Here is a 20,271-nt window from a genome sequence, read left to right as displayed (position 1 = left end):
GAAGTTCAGGCATCTCCGGGTCCACGAAGGAGGCAGGATGGGGCCAGGGCTTCTGGGACACCCGTCTGGTAGGCAGTAGGGACAGAGCGTACCCTGTGGGCTTCAGAGATAGATACACTTGGTTCAAATCCAACTCTGCCTTTCAATAGCCATGGGCCATTGGGGAAGTTTCTTAACCTCTCTGAACCTCGGTTTCCGTGATGTAAATTGAGGGCTTGCAGAGGTGATAGTGAGGATTAAGCAAAATAAGGTATACCAACCCCACAGGCCCTGGAATCCTGGGATCTCATGGTATTGCCAATGGCCTGAACTGCTTGTCTCCTGATTGCTGACCCAGGGCTCCTTCCCCTCTGTCAGCCCCCTCCCAGAAGAGTGACCATGGAGCTCTCACACCCAGTGGTGCTGGTTCAGGGAGCTAGGAGATCACGTCCATAGGAGACAGGGGGATGGTGTTAGTAAGAAAGTAGGGGTAGGAGTGGGGATCTGTGCACAGCTGAGGGTAAGGGGTCCTTAGTGATCAGAAGGGTACCTACCCTATACTGATGCCCCCTGCTCTCACATCAGGATATCCAGTCCCTACCTGGTACGTGGCTGGCCCCAGAATTCTCCGAGCTGACAGGAACTGAGTGGGGCTGTGCCAGGGACCTTGGTGAGTGTCCAAGCTCCTTACTGAGCACAACTTGGTAATGTCACAGGTGCTGGCCTTGCTGCTGTGGCACTGGTATGAAGCCAGATGTCTGGTCCAGGGGCCTAACTAGGAATGGAACCCCTGGGTCACAGTCTAGTACTGTGCCCTGCCCAGGAACCCCAGTGTCCTAGAGCCAAGCAAGGGTCTCTGGGCTGCAGGACAGTGAGAACAACATGGAAAGTTGAGAGCACCTGGGAAGGGTTTCAAGCTATAAGTTCAGTCTGTATCCACCATTCCCTCCACAGAGCTGCTGGTCATCGTTTTCCTGCTCAAAAAAGTTTCATCTGAACTTAGAATAAAATCCAGATGCCTCATCTGACCTACACACCCTTCATTATTGGACCATTACCTGCCTCACCTTAACTTACATTCTACTCCCCTCCCCTTTACTCACACCTCTGCCACACTGGCCTGCCTTCCCTTATTATGTAGACATGCCCAAGTGATTCCCGCCCCGGTGCCTTTGCACTTGCCCATTGTTTTGCCTAAAATGCATCCCTTAAGCCCACATGACACATAAATGCCTCTGTCTTTCTGTGTTTGCTCACCTTTCATCTTTCTCAATTGCACCCCAATATCGCATCCTCCCTGCACTCTATCCCATCACCCTGTTTCATCACGTTCATAGTACCTCTCGCTATTTGTAATTTACTTTGTTTGTTGTCTGTCTCCTCCACTTAGAGAATAAGTTCCATGAGGGCAGGGACTGCGTTTCTCACGTTCAATTATGAATCCCCAGGCCCTAGAGCAGTAGCCAGCAAATAATTGTTGAATAAATGAATGAATGAAAACAGGGAAGACCCATATACAAGCTCCTTGTGAGCACAACTTCCTGATGTCACAGGCACTGGCCTTGCCACTGCAGCACCCATCTCACCTTGGACAACAGGATTCCTTTCTGTCATTTGTAAAACAGTGCCAAGGGGACTTTAATTCACCTGCTTCAGCCTCTCTGGACATAACGGTTTGAGTTCCTGAAGCCAAACCTGCACCTGTGCTTTCTTTTTGCTCCCCACCCTGTACCAGCTCTTCCTCTCCCTCTGTGTCAGCACCCCGGCAGGCGTCAGAGTGACCTAGCTGGACCCACACTTTGCCCAGGTGCCACCCACCTCCCCCAGCTGATCCTTTGACTTCAATTGGAGGAGAAGAGCAGTGAAGGCTTACGATATCAGCAGTGCTACCTGCTTCGTGATCTGAACAAATAACAGGGCAAAGGCTCAACTCTAACTCGGTGCCGTGATGAATTACTCAGTGCCTGCTGCGGGCCGGGGGCTGGAGATCCCCTGCGAGGAAGTTTTTAGCTGGGAACTTTCTGTAAGCTTTCCAGGAATGAGCCGGAGAGGGAACACTCAAGTTGGGGCTTGCTGATAATACACCAGTCACACAGCTGCTCCATTCCCACATAAATTTAGTCCTTGGCCGGTCACACGGACACATTTCCCTGAAGGTGGCCAGAGGGCCCATGCAGCCAGCCGGTTATGAAACACCGAGAAGTATAAAAGCCTGCTAGCCCTCTGGGCTGTTTTTCCCCAGAGATGGAGGCTCTGAGCAGGCTTGTCCCGTTGGCCCTTTTCATCGTGCCGTGTTTGGCAGAGTTCAACTGGACCCAGTCTGAAGGTAAGAAACTTGAACCAGTTCTTTTTTTCCCTAACAAAATAGGGAGACTTCCTTCCAAGAGGCCTCTGCCCAAAGTTTTGAAGTTTTAATTATCTGCTAATGACCGTATTACAGAGAACACTTATTCATATGCTCTTGATGTGATTCCGAACTGGTACTAAGTTTTTTTTCAAGCCCACGTGACAATATACGTAAAAATATTTTTTAAAAAATCACAAAGAATTTTACCAGGTAATTTTACTACTGAGAAGTAAATACCTCGGAAATAATTATAAAAGTGCACCAAAAAAAACCAAAAAAAAAACCACAAAAAAAAACCACATGGCGCATTTACCCCATTGTAAAAAGCAATGTGAATGTCCCTCATTCATTCTGTAAGTTGTAGATCCACACAAAGGTACGTACTTCGGCAGTTTCTTACAAGTAAGACTGAGCTAGAAGAAAGGTGCCCAGGATCTACCTTAAGAGAGACAGAGAGAAAAAAAACTACCTGAAATTTGTGTAATATGATGTTATGTTTAAAATACATACACTTGAGCATTTTTAAAGATCAGGAAGTAGGAAAGGAAAGGTTCTGAAGTATTTACAAGAAGTTTTTAATGGTCATTTTTTTCCTGGATGGGTGGGATTATATACTTTTTTTTTTGGCTTTCTGATGTTTTTTACTAATAAACATAATAGTAGTTATTGTTGGGAGAAAAAGAAATAAGAGACTACTGTTATAAGGACATAGCTCATCAGTCATAGATAAAAAGAAAATGAGAAGCTCTTGGTTTCTGAGTGGAGTTTTGAACCCTTAGTTGGGTTCCATTCTGAAGTATTTGATTTTTTTATTCACATTCTGTTAGAGTTGCCGCTGCAGCTCCTCCCCTCCTTCCTCCTCTTCCTTCTCTTTAGTAACAGCTTTATTAGGATATAAGCCACATACCATAAGATCCACTCTTCTAAAATGTAAAATTTACCGGTTTTCAGTATAGGCACAGAATTGTGCCACCATGACTACTTTCTAATTTGAGAACATTTTCATCACCTCAGAAGGAAACTCTGCACCCATTGGCTGTTTTTTCCAGTGCTCTCAGCCCAAGACAACCACCAGTCTACTTTCTGTCTCTATAATAGATTTCCCCAATCTGGACATTTCCTATCAATGAAACCCTACAATATATGTGGTCTTTCACTCAGCTTAATATATACGAGGTTCATCCACGCTGTACCATGGACCAGCGCTTCATCCTTTTTATTGCTGAGTGATCCTGCATAGTATGGATGGACCAGATTTTATTTGTTCATCATTTGATGGACATTTGAGTTGTTTCCCCTTGTTGGTTATTTTGGCTAGCGCGGCTGTAAGCATTAGTGTACGTATGTGTTCATTCCTTTTGGAGACATGCCTAGGAGTGGAATTGTTGCGTTATGGGAACTCCCTGTTTCATCTTTTGAGGACTTGTCGGGCCGTTTTCCCAGCAGCCGTCCCATTAGCTTTGCAGGAGGGTTCCAATTTTTCCATATCCTTGTCAAATTCTCGTTTTCTGTTTTCGACTCTAGTTTTGTTTCACATTCTAAACGGTGTGAAGTGGTATCTCACTGTGGTTTTCATTTGCATTTTCCCCGATGACTAATGATGTTGAGGATCTCTTCATGTGGTTATTGGCCTTTATGTCTTCTTTGGAGAAATATCTATTTTGGTCCTTTGTCTTTTATCGGGTTGTCTTTTAATGATTGAGTTGTAGGAGTTCTTTGTATATTGTAGATATAAAGCTTATTTTTAAAACCATCTTTCTGCATGCCCTAATATATTGTTTATTTTTTATGCACCACTTATAGAGGAATCATAAATGTTTTCTCTCCAAGGACTCTAAGAGGGGGAAATCAGTTGCTGGTGGCTTACTTTGGAATGAGTTAAATACCATTCACAATCACCTGCATGCTTGTATGGATAGTACATGTGGGAGGTAGATTCCCAACCCCTCGAGGAGAAGGGCAGGGGCTGCTGACTTTTCTCAGTGCCAACTGTGGTCTCTACCAGGCAAATCTAGCTGCCGGGCCACCGTGGGAGGCACCAGCCAATCGGATGCCCATAGAGCCCTAATCCTGCAACTCAATCCCAATGAGGACTGCACCTGGACACTAGAAAAACCAGAAAACAAAAGCATCAGAATCATTTTTTCCCACTTCCAGTAAGTAGAGGCTTTGCTTTCTAATGAGGGTGGTTGAACTCTGGCCATACCAAGGAGTCTGTGTCGAAAAAAAATCAGCTGCTCTTAGAGGTAGTGGTAACTCCCATGACCATGGTGATGGTCATAATGGCTGACAGTCACTGACTGATGACTGGGCCCCTGGCTGTGGTCACAGAGGTCCTGTGAGGTTAGTATGAGTATCCCAGGCACAGGGAGATTGAAAACTTGTCTCAGGTCACATAGTAAGTGAAATGACCATAGTTAGTATCCAGCTAGTCTAGTTCCAGGCTCCAGGTCCTAAAACATTAAACTCATGGTTTCAAAGTATGCATTATAATCAGCAGGGGAGCTTTCAGAAAGTCAGATTCCCAGGCTGCACCTCATATAAATCGGGGGGGGGGGAGGGCAGGCAACCAGGCAGCAGTGTTTTTTTTTATTTTAAATTTTTTATTTTGAAATAAATATACACCCACAAGCGTTTTCTAGAAGTGCCCAGGTTATGGCAGTGCGAGGCCAAGCTGAGGACGGGGCGCTGCCCTACCAGACTCTCTCAGGGCTTCGTGAGAACTTCCCCAGTTAATCAGTCCTCTCAACAGCCCTCTGGGGTGGATGCGATCTAATCCCCACTCGGCGGGTAAGAAATCCCAGAGAACTCACTTCACGTGCCCAGAGTCACGGACCGATACAGGCAGCAGAGGGACCGGATCCCGGCACCCTTGCTCCAGCGCCCCTACGCTCCCCCTCTGCCCGTGGTTCTAAACCGGAGAGTCTCAGAAGCGCGGGAGGGTTTTGCAAAAGCGCGGCTGTGGGACCCTGGGCCCAGATTCTGACCCGGACGGGGGTGGCCGGGGCCCGAGAACGTGCACGGGTAACAACTTCCCAGGTGCTGCTGGTGCGGTCAAGGTGCCACACTTTTGAGACTCGTGGCCCTTCGCCAGGGAAGTTGGAATTCACTTCTTTCTGGCCCTGAAGGAAATAAAAAAGAAGGGGTGCTTCCGTATTTCCCAGAATTCAAGGGCTATTAATTAAGAATCACATACATTATCCCTGATGTGTCGAGAAAGAGAGGACGGCAGCGGGGCAAGAGCGAGGGAGGGGAGACGAACATTGCCCGTCTTAGACGCTTCTGTGTGCCGGGCCTGTGCCGGTGCTCCCTGTTCAGATGATTATAAACCTCCCACAGGATAAGACGAAGGCTGTGATATCCCCATTTGCAGAAGGGAGAGTGAGGTGAAATCCTGAATAGCTCAGCCAAAGTTACACAGCAGGGAAGGGGCTACGGTGGAAGAATTCAGGTTTGTCTACCCTCGCGGTGTTCCCTCTAAGCCATCTTGCAACTGTGTCAGGATTCGGGGGCCATCCGGAGAGACCCTGTCAGCATGGGCAGAGGACAATGAATTATCCGGGTCTGCCCTGTCCATGCAGGGCACGGACCGTCCTTATGGGTGAAGACCGGGGGATGTGAGGGAAGGAAGGGGCGTCTCGGGAGATGCTACATGTCCCTTACCGTGAGCGAGGCGGCCGTGGAGGAAGAGTCGCTTCCCATTTCTACGGCCTTGGGTTCCAAATGTCAAAGGGGATGAATTCTAAATAAGAAGATCCCACCCCACGGTTCGCACCGGGGCACGAGGAACAGGAGAGATGGAGACGGGAAGGAAAGGAGTCCCGGACCCGAGTCCCACCTCCCTGTTGACCGTACAGGATCACTGGCAAAGCAGTTGTGCTTCCTGAGGCCTTTACAGACTGATGGTGTGCGGGTTGATGTTGGGGGGCGGGGGAGGGGGGCCGGTCCCGGTATGCAAACCGCCATGCCGAGGTGAATGACTGACTCCACGCCGAACCCCCTGGCCTGGTGGTTCGTCTCCAACCACACATGTGTTCTGTTCACAGGCTGGATCCCAGTGGAGGGTGTAAAAATGAAAACATTAAAGTTTTTGATGGAAACTCTACCAAGGGGTCTCTGCTCGGGAAAGTCTGCAGTAAACATGACTACGTTCCTGTTTTTGAGTCATCATCCGATACGTTAACGGTTCAAATAGTCACCGATTCTGTAAGAATGCAAAGAACTGTCTTCATCTTCTACTACTACTTCTCACCCGGCACCTGTAAGTAAGGACACGTGTACGTCCTCTGCACCTGCGAGCACAGAAGGTCACACACTCTCCTGCGTGGGTTGTTGTAACCTTGAGTCTGAGTCTGTGCCCTGAGAGCCCGCTGTGTGCGAGAGCAGTGGTTCTCTAACCTGTGTGCGGAAGAATCACCTGGAGAGCTTGTGAAATCAGATTCTGATTCACTGGTTCTGGCATGGAGCCCATGACTTTGCCATTCTAACCAGCTCCCACGTGAGGCAGATGGATGGGGCTGATCAGACGGCTATGTATTGAGGTGTACTGTGTGACAGACTGAAGCAGACTCTCCAAGTTCACCTGTTTTAAAAAAATTTTTTTTAATGTTTATTTATTTTTGAGAGAGAGAGAGAGAGTGCGAGTGGGGGAGGGACAGAGAGAAGGAGGCACAGAATCTGAAGCAGGCTCCAGGCTCTGAGCTGTCAGCACAGAGCCCGACGCGGGGCTCAAACCCACAAACCGTGTGATCATGATCTGAGCCAAAGTCAGATGGTCAACTGACTGAGCCACCCAGGTGCTCCCAGCCTGTTTTATAATAACCTGAGATCCTTTGAAATGCCTGTTCAGGGACTGCTCCTCCCTCTGGTCTGAACACAACATCTTTGGAGCTATGGAATCTACATGTTTAACACGTCTTCCAGGTGATTCTTTTTTTTAATTTTTTAATGAAAAAAATATATTTATTTATTTATTTTTGAGAGAGTGCATGAGTGAGCAGGGGAGGAGCAGAGAGAAAGGGAGAGACAAAATCCCAAGCAGGCTCAATGTGGTCAGTACAGAGCCCTCCGTGGGGCCCGAGCTCACAAATCGTGAGATCATGACCTAAGCTGAAATCAAGAGTCCGACGCTTCACCAACTGAGCTACCTAGGTGCCCCTTCCAGGTAATTCTTGATAAAGAAGGTCATCCAGGGAGCACATGCTGAGAATCTCTTATCTCACATCTGAATCTAAGACTGTCAGGCAGTCTGAGGCTACAAATACATGGTTCTGCATTCACAGCACCCAGATTCCACTGCAACCCAAAGCAGAATGCCAAGAAACTCTGCAAGTGGGTTCAGGAGCAAAGCTCCACTCTGGTTTGCTTTCCGAGGCCCAGAGTTGAGGATGCCACCCTCCTCTTAAACTGCTGAATCCTTGGTGTGGGCGGATCTCCAGAGTGGAGCAGTCAAGGCTCTCCGAAGCCAGACCCGGGCCACCTTTTCGGGCCTTACCTCTAGCCACTACCTGACCTGCATCCTAGGCTTCAGCCGGCCTACACCATTTTACACCCCCCTAGAAGGAGCCTTCGGTGTTGGCTGTCTGCGTTTCACTCGTCCGGCTGCTTGCTTACTTACTGGGGAGGGGAGGGGAGGGACCGAGGGTGTCTTCACGAAGGCTGCATCTGAGCTGAGCTGTGAACCACAGTGTAGGGTAGGGAGAGGTGGGAAGCAGGGGAGGAGGGCTCCCGTCTGCTGGCACCAACAGTCTGAGGAGCCACGCGAGGGAAGGACAGTGGGGAACAGTAGGTCAGGCGGAGGTGGCTGATGAGGCTGGAAAGCTAGGCTGGGGCCAAGTGAGGAGGAGCCTCAGATGTTAGTCCTAAGAGTGTGACATCATTTTCCGTGGCTAAGACCTTAGTGGAGGGTCTCTAAAGCTGGGACAGATCTTACAGTGTCACTCTGCCCTGCACCAGTGGCCAGAAAATCCAGTGATAAAGAAAGATGAAAATCTCAGTCTGCTGCCAATTCAAAAGAGGGCAATAGAATAAAATTCGGGGGGTCGGGGTGGGGATTGCTTATTGAGCTCAACGCACAGCACAGAAACTAAATGAAGTCTCTCAATGAAGTCTCTCCCGTGATTTATACTCTTGGTCACCCTCACATCCCTTTCAGCTATTCCAAACTGTGGCGGTTACTTGGATGCCTCTGAAGGATCCTTTACCAGCCCCAATTACCCAAATCCACATCCTGCACTGGCTTATTGCGTGTGGCACATACAAGTGGAGAAAGGTTACAAGATAAAATTACACTTCAAAGACATTTTGTAAGTACTGTGGTCCATTTCTCCTGTTGGAGAAAGGCAGCGAGCCCCCCCTGGCAAATGGGGAACCTGGGGAAGGGAAAAGATCATGGGGACCCCCGCCTAGATGAGCATTATTCAAAGAATGGGTGTATAAAGAAAATACCAGTAAGCGTTTGACTTCGGCTCAGGTCATGATCTCATGGTTTGTGGTTTTAAGTCCCGCGTCGGGCTCTGTGCTGACAGCTCAGAGCCTGGAGCCTGCTTCAGATTCTGTGTCTCCCTCTCTCTCTGCCCCTCCCCACTTGTGCTCTGTCTCTTGGTCTCAAAAATAAATAAAACGTTAAAGACAATTACAAAAAGAAAGCACCAATATTATTGCATTGAAGTAAATGGACTATTTTTCTGAAGATTCTGAGGTCACACCAGGGATGGGAAAAGCCCCAGGTTTGTCATCATAAGCCTGAGATCCCACCGTAAGGAAAACTCTTGAATCACTTAGGACTGAGACTGTTGAGAATTGAATTTTCACCAGAGGCCCTACTTCTCTAGCATAGAAGTGGACGAATACTGCAGATTTGACTTCATTGCCGTTTATGATGGCTCCTCCACCACCTCTGGCCTGCTTGGACAAGTGTGTGGCTACGTGAAGCCCACCTTTGAATCCTCGTCGGACTCGCTGACCGTTGTGCTATCTACAGATTACGCCAACTCCTACCGAGGCTTCACTGCTTCCTACACTTCAGTTTATGCGGGAAACGTCAACACTAGTAAGTCATACCCCTTAGCTGTTTTGAGCTCTCTGAGGATGGTGCCCGTGGAAACTGCCCTTTAATTCTTAGCCTACCCGTGGCTCCCCTGCTTGCAAGCCTGTCGTACATACTTTGGAACATCTTCGTGATTGGAAGCTGGAGGATCAGTTCTGTGCATTGCCTCGTACAAGAGGAAGGGAATGATTTTATTAACTTGAGAAAGATTTCTGTAGAAAACAGCGACTGTTTTCCTTATTGCCTTCTGTAAAGGCACAATTAAAAATAATAGAGTCACAGATTCAAGTTGCAAAAAAGGTCACGGTGAACGTCATAAGAGGTGGGTCAACTACTATGCCGTCTCAGGCTTCTGATTATGGTTTAGAGCAAAATGGCTTTGGGTTTTTATTTTTTAATTTCATTCATTCATTCATTCATTCATTTATTCATTCATTTATTCATTCATTCATTTTATTTATTTTATTATTCTATTTTTTATATGTAATTTATTGTCAAACTGGTTTCCATACAACACCCAGTGCTCATCCCAACAGGTGCCCTCCTCAATGCCCATCACCCACTTTCCCCTCTCCCCTGGCTTTTTTTATATACTTCTGTGCGCATAGCTTTTCAAGATCCAAAGTTCAAGGTTGACATAAACATAATCATCCCTGTTTTGTTTTTGTTTTTGTTTTTGTTTTTTCTGAACAGCATCCTTAACTTGCTACTCAGACAAGATGAGAGTTATCATTAGTAAATCCTACCTGGGATTATTAAAATATAGCGAGAATAACTTACAACTAAATGACCCAACTTGCAGTCCAAAGATATCAAATGTGGTGGAATTTTCTATTCCTCTGGATGGATGCGGTACAGTCAAAAAGGTAAAGCGAGACACTGAGCTGGCTTTTGTCACACGCCAGAGATGTGTTAGATAACGCCGTGGTACTTGCTGGTGACTTTAACGAACAACTCCCAAACCTTAGCAGCTTCATGTGTGGTAAGCTTGTGGGGACATATAAGTGCACTCACTCATTTACACACCAATGCCAAATTGCCACATTCATTATCAGGGTAACTGGAGGGTGGTTATCTTTTCCAAAAGGTGAAGAACTCTCACGACTCACTGCAGAAAGTTTGAACATCTAGATACTGCAGGTGTAAGAGTCTACCAATAATACTTGTACAGAAAATGTCTACATCTCATATTCAGCAAACACCTAGCTGTATTTTTATGATCTTCTTCTTTCCTCTGTAAAGAGAGAAGATAAAAATATTATGCTTTGTTTTAAACATGAAGGACATAAGTTTCGTTCTACCTTTTCTAGAACTTGAAGATCTCAAACATTTGCAACCTGTAGGTCCCTTTAGGATGTATTCCCTAAACTTTTCACTCAGGTCATGAAACAACGATGTCATTGAAAAGAATGGGAGCTACTCCGGGGAATCAATAAGGATGGAAGTAAATCGTTATTTTTTGCTCCACGTGAACACCTGGACGATTATCTGCACATCCCTAGGGAAAGCAGTCCGGGGAAACCCTACTGCAGGACTTCTGTCCGCATACCTTGGGAAACCGCCCAGGGAGCCGCACTAACTTAATGCTACTTACGAAAGGCAATACATTATAGGGTCTCGAGTCTTTCTAGGGCTGGAAATTTGTGTTCAAAATTGTTTTTAACGTAAAAAGTTCTGTCTAATTCCGTATTCCGGTCTAAGCCAAGCTCTGTCTCTCGTCTCACGTGTTTTCTTCCTACCCAGCATGTTTCTTAAAGAAAGCACATTTGAGCCTTATGGTATTCCAACATGCAAGCTGCTGACTTGCAATTTAAGATGATTGTGTGCCTACCCACACATGCCATGCATATCTATGTTCTAAAATATTATTGGACTTAAAATACAACATTTGAATTCCATCTTGGTCTGCAGGTAGAAGATCATTCAATTACTTACACCAACATAATCACTCTCATTCCGTCCTCCGCATCTGAAGTGATCACCCGCCAGAAACATCTCCAGATTGTTCTGAAGTGTGAAATGGAACGTAATTCTACTGTGGAGATGATGTACATAACAGAAGATGACATAATACAAAATCAAAATGTTCTGGGCAAATATAACACAAGCATGGCTCTTTTTGAATCCAATTCATTTGAAAAGCCTCTGCTGGAGTCACCATATTATGTGGATTTGAACCAAACTCTTTTTGTTCAAGTCAGCGTCCACACCTCGGATCCAGATTTGGTGGTTTTTCTTGATACCTGTATTGCCTCTCCCACGTCTGACTTTGCATCCCCAACCTATGACCTCATCAAGAGTGGGTATGTACTGATGGGTGATATGCTTTTCTGAGGGTTAATAATGACTCGAATGAAGTAGTATTTTTTGTGTATGGTTGTACAATTCCTGTGTGCCTGCTGTATAATTGTTTTCTATACTGCTGCCATGGAGTTCAGTAAATTTAATTGTTTTACAAAATACAGTTAGTGTATACTAGTGACAAATACTTTAAGTTAGAGCATTTCTACAGCCACAGCCCATATCCACTAGAATTTTAAGTATGTTTCCCAAATATTTGCTGGTAGAAACAAATATATTTTTTGTCAAGATGCTTTGTGGTTTTGTTTTTGCTTCCCCCCCAACCCCCCATGTTGATTATTTTCAACAAAACGCCAAAGGATTATTTCATTTGTTCCAGATTTACAACACATCTAATACAATTAGTAAAGTATATGCGGCATTCTCTAAAAAAAAAAAAAAAAAAAAAAAAAAAAAAAAAGGGAAGTTTTCCTCTTTTTCTGTAAGCTGATGGACTTTATATCAACCCTATTGGCACGTTCAAAGCAAGTGTGTAGAGTAAGGCATTTGAGTTCTAATATATCTGAATTGGTTTTCTAATTAATTCACATAGACTAGGAATTTTATTGCTGGAGGGAACTTTGTCTTACCCAGGAATCAGATCTATAGCCTTAGCTCACTATGGTCTGAGCTAAAGACATTGTCTTTCTAGAGCAATTTTTGGACCCACAAATTAGTTCAAACAAAACTCTGTATCATTTCTTTTCAATATCAAAAAGACTGAACTGTAAATTTTCTAAATGTGCCATAAATTCTGTTCCAGATGTAGTCGAGATGAGACTTGTGAGGTGTATCCGTTTTCTGGACACTATGGAAGATTCCAATTTAATGCCTTTAAATTCTTGAGAAATCTGGGCTCCGTGTATCTACAGTGTAAGATTTTGATATGTGACAGTAGTGACCATCAGTCTCGCTGCAACCAAGGCTGTGTCTCTAGAAGGAAACGAGACATTTCTTCATACAAATGGAAGGCGGATTCTGTCATAGGACCTATTCGTCTGAAAAGGGATCAAAGTGCAAGTGGAAATTCAGGTAAAGAACAAGCTATTTCCTGATCTAAGAACACCTCATGGTTCATTAAATTCTGCTCAATTGTGGGGCGCCTGGGTGGCGCAGTCGGTTAAGCGTCCGACTTCAGCCAGGTCACGATCTCGCGGTCCGTGGGTTCGAGCCCCGCGTCGGGCTCTGGGCTGATGGCTCAGAGCCTGGAGCCTGTTTCCGATTCTGTGTCTCCCTCTCTCTCTGCCCCTCCCCCGTTCATGCTCTGTCTCTCTCTGTCCCAAAAATAAATAAACGTTGAAAAAAAATTAAAAAAAAAAAATTCTGCTCAATTGTGTTCCTGCTTAAGCATGCACAGTATAGAGATTTATGATATCAGCAGCTAAGTCCTAATAAGCACACAAGATTAATTTTTCTATTAGTTGAAAAAATGTAAACCAGGTACATTTTAAGCATATTATGCACTGATCATGTACCATGATCCCTGTGGCTTTTGAGTATAAATATAACTTTCCCACTTCTAAAACCAACACTTTCTCTTAGCTTCCTGACTCCTTGTTATAGACAGCATGGCAGATAACAGAATTAAAGCAATGTATTTTAACTCCTATATGAGAAAATCCGATGAACCTGCATCCCACACAACCACCTTTTTGGGAAAAAAAAGCAATTTTTTTCTAAGAAAAAATACTCTATTTTTAAGATGGACCTACTTCTTTTTTTCAAATGTTTATTTTATTTTTGAGAGAGAGAGAAAGAGAGAGAGAGCAGGTGCACATACGTGAGCATGGAGTCGGGGGTGGGCAGAGAGAGGGAGACAGAGGATCCGAAGCTTGATGCTTGAAGTCACGAACTGTGAGATCATGACCTGAGCAGAAGTCTGATGCTTAAGTGCTTACCTGACTGAGCCACCCAGGTGCCCCCAGCCCTGCTTCTTTTTAAAGGATTGAAACATGACCCCTGCCAGGTCACAGGAGAATGAGGTGGTGGTGGCCACTCATGGACAAGCCACAACTAAATGGCTTTGGACGGACCACAGTTAAATAAAAACTGCTTATGAGTTTATCTCATGTGAAAATTATCCTGGCATAAAAGAATCTTGTGACCTCTATGTTAATTGTTATTTGAATGGACTATGAAGGAGTAGGATTCTAGTTTGTAGCAAAACATTTCTAAGATAAATGCAAAAGAACGCAAAAATTAAATCCAGTAACTTTATAAACACATTCACTAAAGATGATGCATCTGTGGATATTAGCCTGAAATTAGTTGAAAATCTGTGAATGAAAGTTACAGAAATATCGTCCATATTAGAAAGTACCCTTTTCTAGGGAGCCTGGGTGGCTCAGTCGGTTAAGTGTTCTACTCTTGGTTTCGGCTCAGGTCATGATCTCACGGTTTCATGAGTTTGAACCCCCAGTTGGGCTCTGTGCTGACAGTGTAGAGCCTGCTTGGGATTCTCTCTCTCTCTCTCTCTCTCTCTCTCTCTCTCTTTCTCTCTCCCCCCCCCCCCTTTCTCTGTCCCTCCCCTGCTCAGGCTGTCTCTGTCTCTCTCAAAATAAATAAATAAAAACTTTAAAAAAAAGTACCCTTTTCCTGTTTCAAGAGGAGAAACCAGTTGTTTCTCTATCGATCACATATATTTTGACAACTATGGGAAATAGTGAGAATCCATAAATGGACCTGCGCTTCTGTTTGACCGAGATGCTTGATTGTCACAAGTTTTTCACTTTATGTCAAGGAAACAAATTAACTATTTAAACAAACAAATGTAAGGGCATCTTGTCCTTTCTAAACAGAAACATAAACTGATTGAAATATTTGCTCACTGTCGCTGTATGTTGTGTTGGCATTATATACCATGCATTAATTGGTGCATAAGATTCATATTTGCGAGGAGGTACACAATTCATGAACATTTTGTAATGCCAAGTAATACCTTTCTTTAAATGATGTTTATCTTCTTTCCAATTACAGGATTTCAGTATCAAATACATGGAGAAGAAACTCAGAATCAACCTTTCAACAGTCTGCAACTATTTTTATTCATGGCCCTTGCTCTGAATGTAGTGATTGTGGCTACGATCACAGCAAGGCATTTTGTGAAGCAGAGAACAGACTACAAGTACCAGAAGCTGCAGAATATGAACTAACGGGTTCAGCCTTAAGTGAGACACGTTCCTCCTGAACACCAAAGGAAATGCTACCCATTATGAATAAATTAGGGAGATCCTCATAAGAGTGATGCACAGGTCTTGCTGTCATTGTGGTCAGAGTGTGCTGCCTTGCAGGGTGGTTGAAATGAGCGAACATTATGTAAGTTAGGTCTCATGATAAAGACCTGAAGCCACCAAAATATTAAATGAATTAAAAGCATTCTTTTTCACAAAGCATTTTCAGTAAATAATTAGGTGAAAGGAAAAAAAAAAGACATAAGTCTTCAGCATTAGATGTATTTATTTTCTAGATGCAAATGTGTTACCTTTTGAAACATATATGAACATTATAATTTCTGAAACGAAGTGTGACAAAGAGAATGACCATCTTTTTTATTCATACGCCTCACTATTTTAATGCGGAGTCTCAGCATCTTACAGCTTAAACACATCTCAGAAAAGGGCTTTGGAAAGAAGACCCTGATTATCATAGGCGAGACTTCTGTGTAGTTTCCAGGTTAACGAAGTAAAACAACAGTTCTCCCATTTCCCATCAAACACCAAAGCCAAACATACCTGTAGCAAGGCGGAGTCAGTTCTGACTTAATACGTTCCTCTCTGCTGTGGCTGAACAAATATTAAAGACCTCAGTGTGAACTGACTTTACACATACCGAACATCATATTGAATTCTTTGTCTTAGATGTACATTACAACTCTACCTCATCACTCAGTACCACCGTGGTTTGGGTTCTGATCAACATCTAAAGAGGCAACCACATTTCTGAATGCCCAAAGACTTTCCTCCCGTACACACGTATCGGGTACGCGGTAATGCCCGGGGAATATACCACGAGTAAGACGCCATCTCTATTCTCATCGAACAAGTTTTTAGGAGCCTGCTGGGTTTCCAGATCCAAATCGAAATGCATCTTCCCCATTTTCTCTTTAATATGTCCACGTGGATCTTCTAAGCACATCCCCCAAGTGGCCCTCCGCATTCCATCAGTATGACAACACAGAGCTACTGCAGAAGTTCTCTTCCAACCTAATGTGAAAACACTCAGAATGTAATCAGAACAGGCAAATCGAATTCAGAAAAACAGAACTTACAACCTGTCTGGGTGCTGGCCCGTCCACCATCTTTCTGTCAGGAACCGATTGATTTTATGCTGGTGGCCAGGCCTGGGGGCTGCTCAGGGGCACACCAGGCACATAGTGTAAGACTAAGACAGTTGTCAAATGCCGTGACTCCGTAGACACTGTAAAATTGTATTACCATGCGTCAAAAAACCTTTTGCAGAGCTATTGAGCTATACCAAGGCATTATAGGTATAAAATGATATATATCAGCAAGGGTTTTTCTTCAGGGGAAACTGCAGTAAAGTAATTAAGGGTCCTCGACTTGTAGTTGGTGGCCTGGGTGTTAGCTCTTCCTCTTACCTGGTGGGTTATCTTCACCGGGTTCACCTTCAGCCTTGATCTCCACAATTTAAAACAGAAGGTAAAACTGCCCCCACCCCCACCCCCCACCCCAGAGTGTTGCAAGGATTAAACGAGAAAATGAGTTGCAGTCAGGGCTGTCTGTGTTCCACGTGCCACCAGTGGTGATTACCCATGGCCGGCCCCCCAAGTCCTGTCTTAGTACCTGCTTCCTCAGACCCCACCCGGTATTGACTGTCATGGCTCGGATCCCGGGAAACCACTTCTGATAGAGAGTATTGCGCACAGAAGGATTCCTGGGGAGTGTGCTTGCGATCAAGCCCTGAAAGGGGTGAGGGAAGGAGGACCCAGCAGGGGAGTTGGTGAGCGGAGAAGCGGTGGCAGCAGAAAGCCCCGTCAACCCCCCCAGGAGTCCTGGGCTGGGCCGGCTCTTCAGAGAGGCCCCAGGCCGAGGCTTGGTGCTCCGGCCACTACATGCCTCCCTTGACCACTCGTGGTTGAAGCCAACGTATGGGGCTGAGGCAGCTGCCTTGAACTGAGGGAATTCCTGCAGAGCAGTGGGGCCGAGAGCCATCAGCCACCAACACTCCCGGCAGCTTGAGGAATGAGTGATCCCATCTGAGGGAGATGTGGGTGTCACACCAGAGCGGTCACTAGAACTCACTTCCTAAAAGAGGATTTTCAGAATGTCTCACAGCACTAAATTCTGACTCCATTACGCTGTCAAGACACGTGCCTAACAAGGTATGTCAGCAAGGCTAAGAGCAAATTGGGCAATGGAATATCAGCACGTGCAAACCAGATGGGGAGGGTCACCTCATTACCACTGAGCGGGGTGGAACCCAGGCTGTCCATGTGACCTTGCTGCCTCCCCCCTCCCCCCGGAAGGTGGAGTTGCCTTGTTACCTCTGGATGAGGGTTGAGGTCCTGGCTCTACCCAGAGTGGTGTTAAAGGGTGGGGTTGGAAGTCTAGGCTTCCCACCTGGTCTCCGCCTGACCTGGGGGGTGTTGGGGAGGCTCTGGTTACTGCCCACAGGTGACACCACCCTGGGCAGGGGAGGGGAGATGTAAGGATCCTGAGGGCAGGTGAAAGTCTAGGCTCCCCGCTTCACCTTCGTTGGCTAGGCTGGGGGTAGGGCCACAGTTTTACCCATGGTGCGTGGAGCCAGGTGGCTATCGTGTAAAAGTTCTCTGTCTTGCCTGGCTGCTCCTTTACTGCTGGCTGGAGACAGCAGACTTCTCTTGGGGCCTTTTTGTCTGTACCCATTGGTGTTTCTGGGTTGCAGTTTTCTGTGAAGTGCATTTTGATCCAGAAAGCACAGGATGCTTAGCAGCGGCCATGGCTTTTACACTTCAGCGTCCCTAAGAATCACCTGGAATAGTTGTGGAAAGGGCCGCTTCCTGGCTTCTCTGTTAGCTGAGCCACAGCCAGAGAGCCTGGCTGGGAAGTTCACTGGCCCCTTATTTATTTATTCTGAAAAGATCAGTCCTTTCAATGTCGATACTTTTCACGTTAGGCATCTGTTAGAAGTCCTAAGATGCTGAGTTTGGAAGCTGTTAGCCTCTCACTTCCTCAACACATTTGGATAGCTGCAGTTACTGGGCAGATAAGCTTTGGAAAGTAGAAACTCCAGCAGCTCACAGCTTACCTGGAAAACTCCTTAATTCATCTGAAGCCCTTGGGTGAAATCGATGCCCGATGCTAAAATCATGCGACTGAAGATGAAGCCACTGGGTGACAAATGATTAACTTCTGATTTAAAGATACGGTCTTCACCAGACTGACCAGTAATTACGTTTCGTCAGCTTCCACTAGGTATAAGCAGGGGACATCATCAAAGTAAATGTCAGTAACCTATTTTTAGCAAGATAGTTGTCGATGAAGGGCACGTTTGAAATGAAACTGAGATGTTCCCCTTTGGAGGCAATGTCCGCCCTTGGGTCACTCGTCAGATTTTCATCTCTTGGGACTTCAGGGTTAGCTCCCAGGCTCCCCCAAACCCTGCCCTCCTCCCCGGGGGACTTGGCCATATTCATCCCATCTCATACTGCTATTTAATGACAATTAAAGGAAAAATCTCTTGGCCTTAAGGACTCATATTTCAAACATTGCTGTTGAATATTTCTTGACAAGCAAAGAAAAAAACAATGGCCACGTCCAAAACTGTCTCTTTAAACACTGAGCCTAGTGCAGACCTCTTTCTGTGATGATACAAAGAGAGCGTGGATAAAGTGGGTGCTGCCCTCCTTTCTCAGGAGGGTGTGGGATATACAAGCCTTTCTTTCTGTACTCTTCAGATTTCCTGTGTACTTTTTAGGTTTCCTATAAAGCTTTGAGGATCTGGGACACGGACTGAGTGCGTGGTAGCTCAGCAAGCAGTCACGGGTGGTTCGTGTGATTGTGTCTCAGACTCCCATTTGCTGTCAACGTCAAAGCTGTCGCCCAAACCCAACAAAGCTGAGGTGCAATTTGTTCCCTTTGAAATGGGCAAAATGAGCTTGTTTTGAGTAAGTGATAACAAGCAAATGAGCAAATGACCTGTTTGATTCGACTGACCAGTTATTAGGGTTAAAAAAAAAAAAGGCAGCGATTTCCTGACACTTAGTTTATTTTTCCTAAGACTCTTAGTGAGATCTGAAAAGAAATCCTCACATCACTCAAGGGACAGAAACAAAAAGATCCACCTACCAGCATCTGAACATTAAGGAGTCAATTAAAAAAAATACCTTAAATTGGCAATTTGATACAGAGAGAGAGAACTCTGTTCTTGATAACATTTTGTGCAGTTAAGACAATGATCACGTGCTTGGTAGTGAAGAATTAGAAAACGCAGCAACTCCGGCTGGCAAAGAGAGGGACTGCCTGGAAGTTTAGTAATCAGAGAAGGTTTATTTAGCAACAAACTTCAGAGAGAACTTCTTTAGCAGTTTCACCTGTCGCTGTGTGGACAACTTCTGATTTCTCAAACTTACTACATTGCGGAAGGGAAATAGACTTTGCTTTCTAATAACAGAATCACGTGAAAAGTGGAGAAATCAAACAAGGGTCTTGTTCCGCCCCGTCCCTCTGTGGACTTCCAGTGGCCCCACCACTTGGAAATGCTCAGTCCGCTCTTCTGTGGTCTCTTTGGGGCCCACATCCCTCTTACTCCGCTCTGCACAGCCCTGGGAGCAGCGGGAGGAATGGTCCCCCACTTTGCACACGGCGACCTCACACTGCAGATACACCACATCATAGCTGCTGAGAAAGTTGAAGGCGTTGAACTTGAACTGGGCCGTGTTCTTCTGGTGGGAGTGGAGGTTGACATAGCTTTTGTCTTTGATGCACCTGATAGAAGAAACCACCCCCAGCCACAAGGATTAACTTAAAGGATGGTGTGAATGCACCCCAACTCGAATAATCAGGCTTAGACTCAGACATATGAAGTCCAAACACACCTCTTCCCACTACCCACTCTTTCTTTTATGAAGAAACTTAAAATACTATTGTGAGTAGACAAACCACTGTTCCTGACAGGTAACTGTGAAAGAAATACAACAAAAACCAAACAAGGTAATTAAATTCCAGCTAGAGCTGTTGCCTTCTGAAGCTCTGCTCTATTTTGCCCAAAGGGGAGGTTAAAGGTGGTGGTTGTCTTATTTGCAGGTGAATTTCGGGTATTTTAAAATGTGGGGTTTTTGTAGTTCCAAGTTTTTATTTAAATCCCAGTTAGTTACATACAGTGTAATATCAGTTTCAGTGCTCATCACAAGTGCCCTCCTTAATCGCTACCACCCATCTAGCCCATCCCCCGCCCACCTCCCTCCATCAACTTTCAGTTTGTTCTCTATCATTAAGAGTCTGTTTTATGGTTTACCTCTCTGTCCCCCGTCCATCCTATGTTCATCTGTTTCATTTCTTAGATTCCCCATGTGAGTGAAATCATATGGCATTTGTCTTTGGCTGACTTATTTCACTTA

At 45.3% G+C, this 20,271-nt stretch overlaps 2 protein-coding genes across 2 annotated transcripts in view; one reads left to right on the top strand and one right to left on the bottom strand.

The window, feature by feature from the left end:
* Nucleotides 1-1,921: 1,921 nt before the first annotated feature.
* CUZD1 (CUB and zona pellucida like domains 1) lies at nt 1,922-15,235 on the top strand. The gene is made up of 9 exons (XM_047073558.1): nt 1,922-2,305; nt 4,332-4,482; nt 6,373-6,587; nt 8,481-8,631; nt 9,160-9,377; nt 10,068-10,240; nt 11,286-11,677; nt 12,478-12,746; nt 14,691-15,235. The coding sequence occupies exons 1-9, from the start codon at nt 2,224-2,226 to the stop codon at nt 14,864-14,866; spliced, it is 1,827 nt and encodes a 608-aa protein (XP_046929514.1). The 5' UTR covers nt 1,922-2,223; the 3' UTR covers nt 14,867-15,235.
* A 4,112-nt stretch (nt 15,236-19,347) lies between these two features.
* The window catches only part of LOC124506403 (deleted in malignant brain tumors 1 protein-like), a 107,796-nt gene continuing 106,872 nt past the window's right edge, over nt 19,348-20,271 (bottom strand). Inside the window, 1 exon segment of the mRNA XM_047072463.1 lies at nt 19,348-19,639. Coding sequence (XP_046928419.1) covers nt 19,348-19,639 — 292 coding nt within the window.

This window comes from Lynx rufus, unplaced genomic scaffold, assembly GCF_022079265.1.
Source record: "Lynx rufus isolate CCGP_SWC_20201006 ecotype Redwood Valley unplaced genomic scaffold, mLynRuf1.p SCAF_11, whole genome shotgun sequence".
Classification (NCBI taxonomy): domain Eukaryota; kingdom Metazoa; phylum Chordata; class Mammalia; order Carnivora; family Felidae; genus Lynx; species Lynx rufus.
The sequence above is the reverse complement of the archived record's forward strand: the minus strand, read 5'-3'. Positions and strand labels throughout refer to the sequence as shown.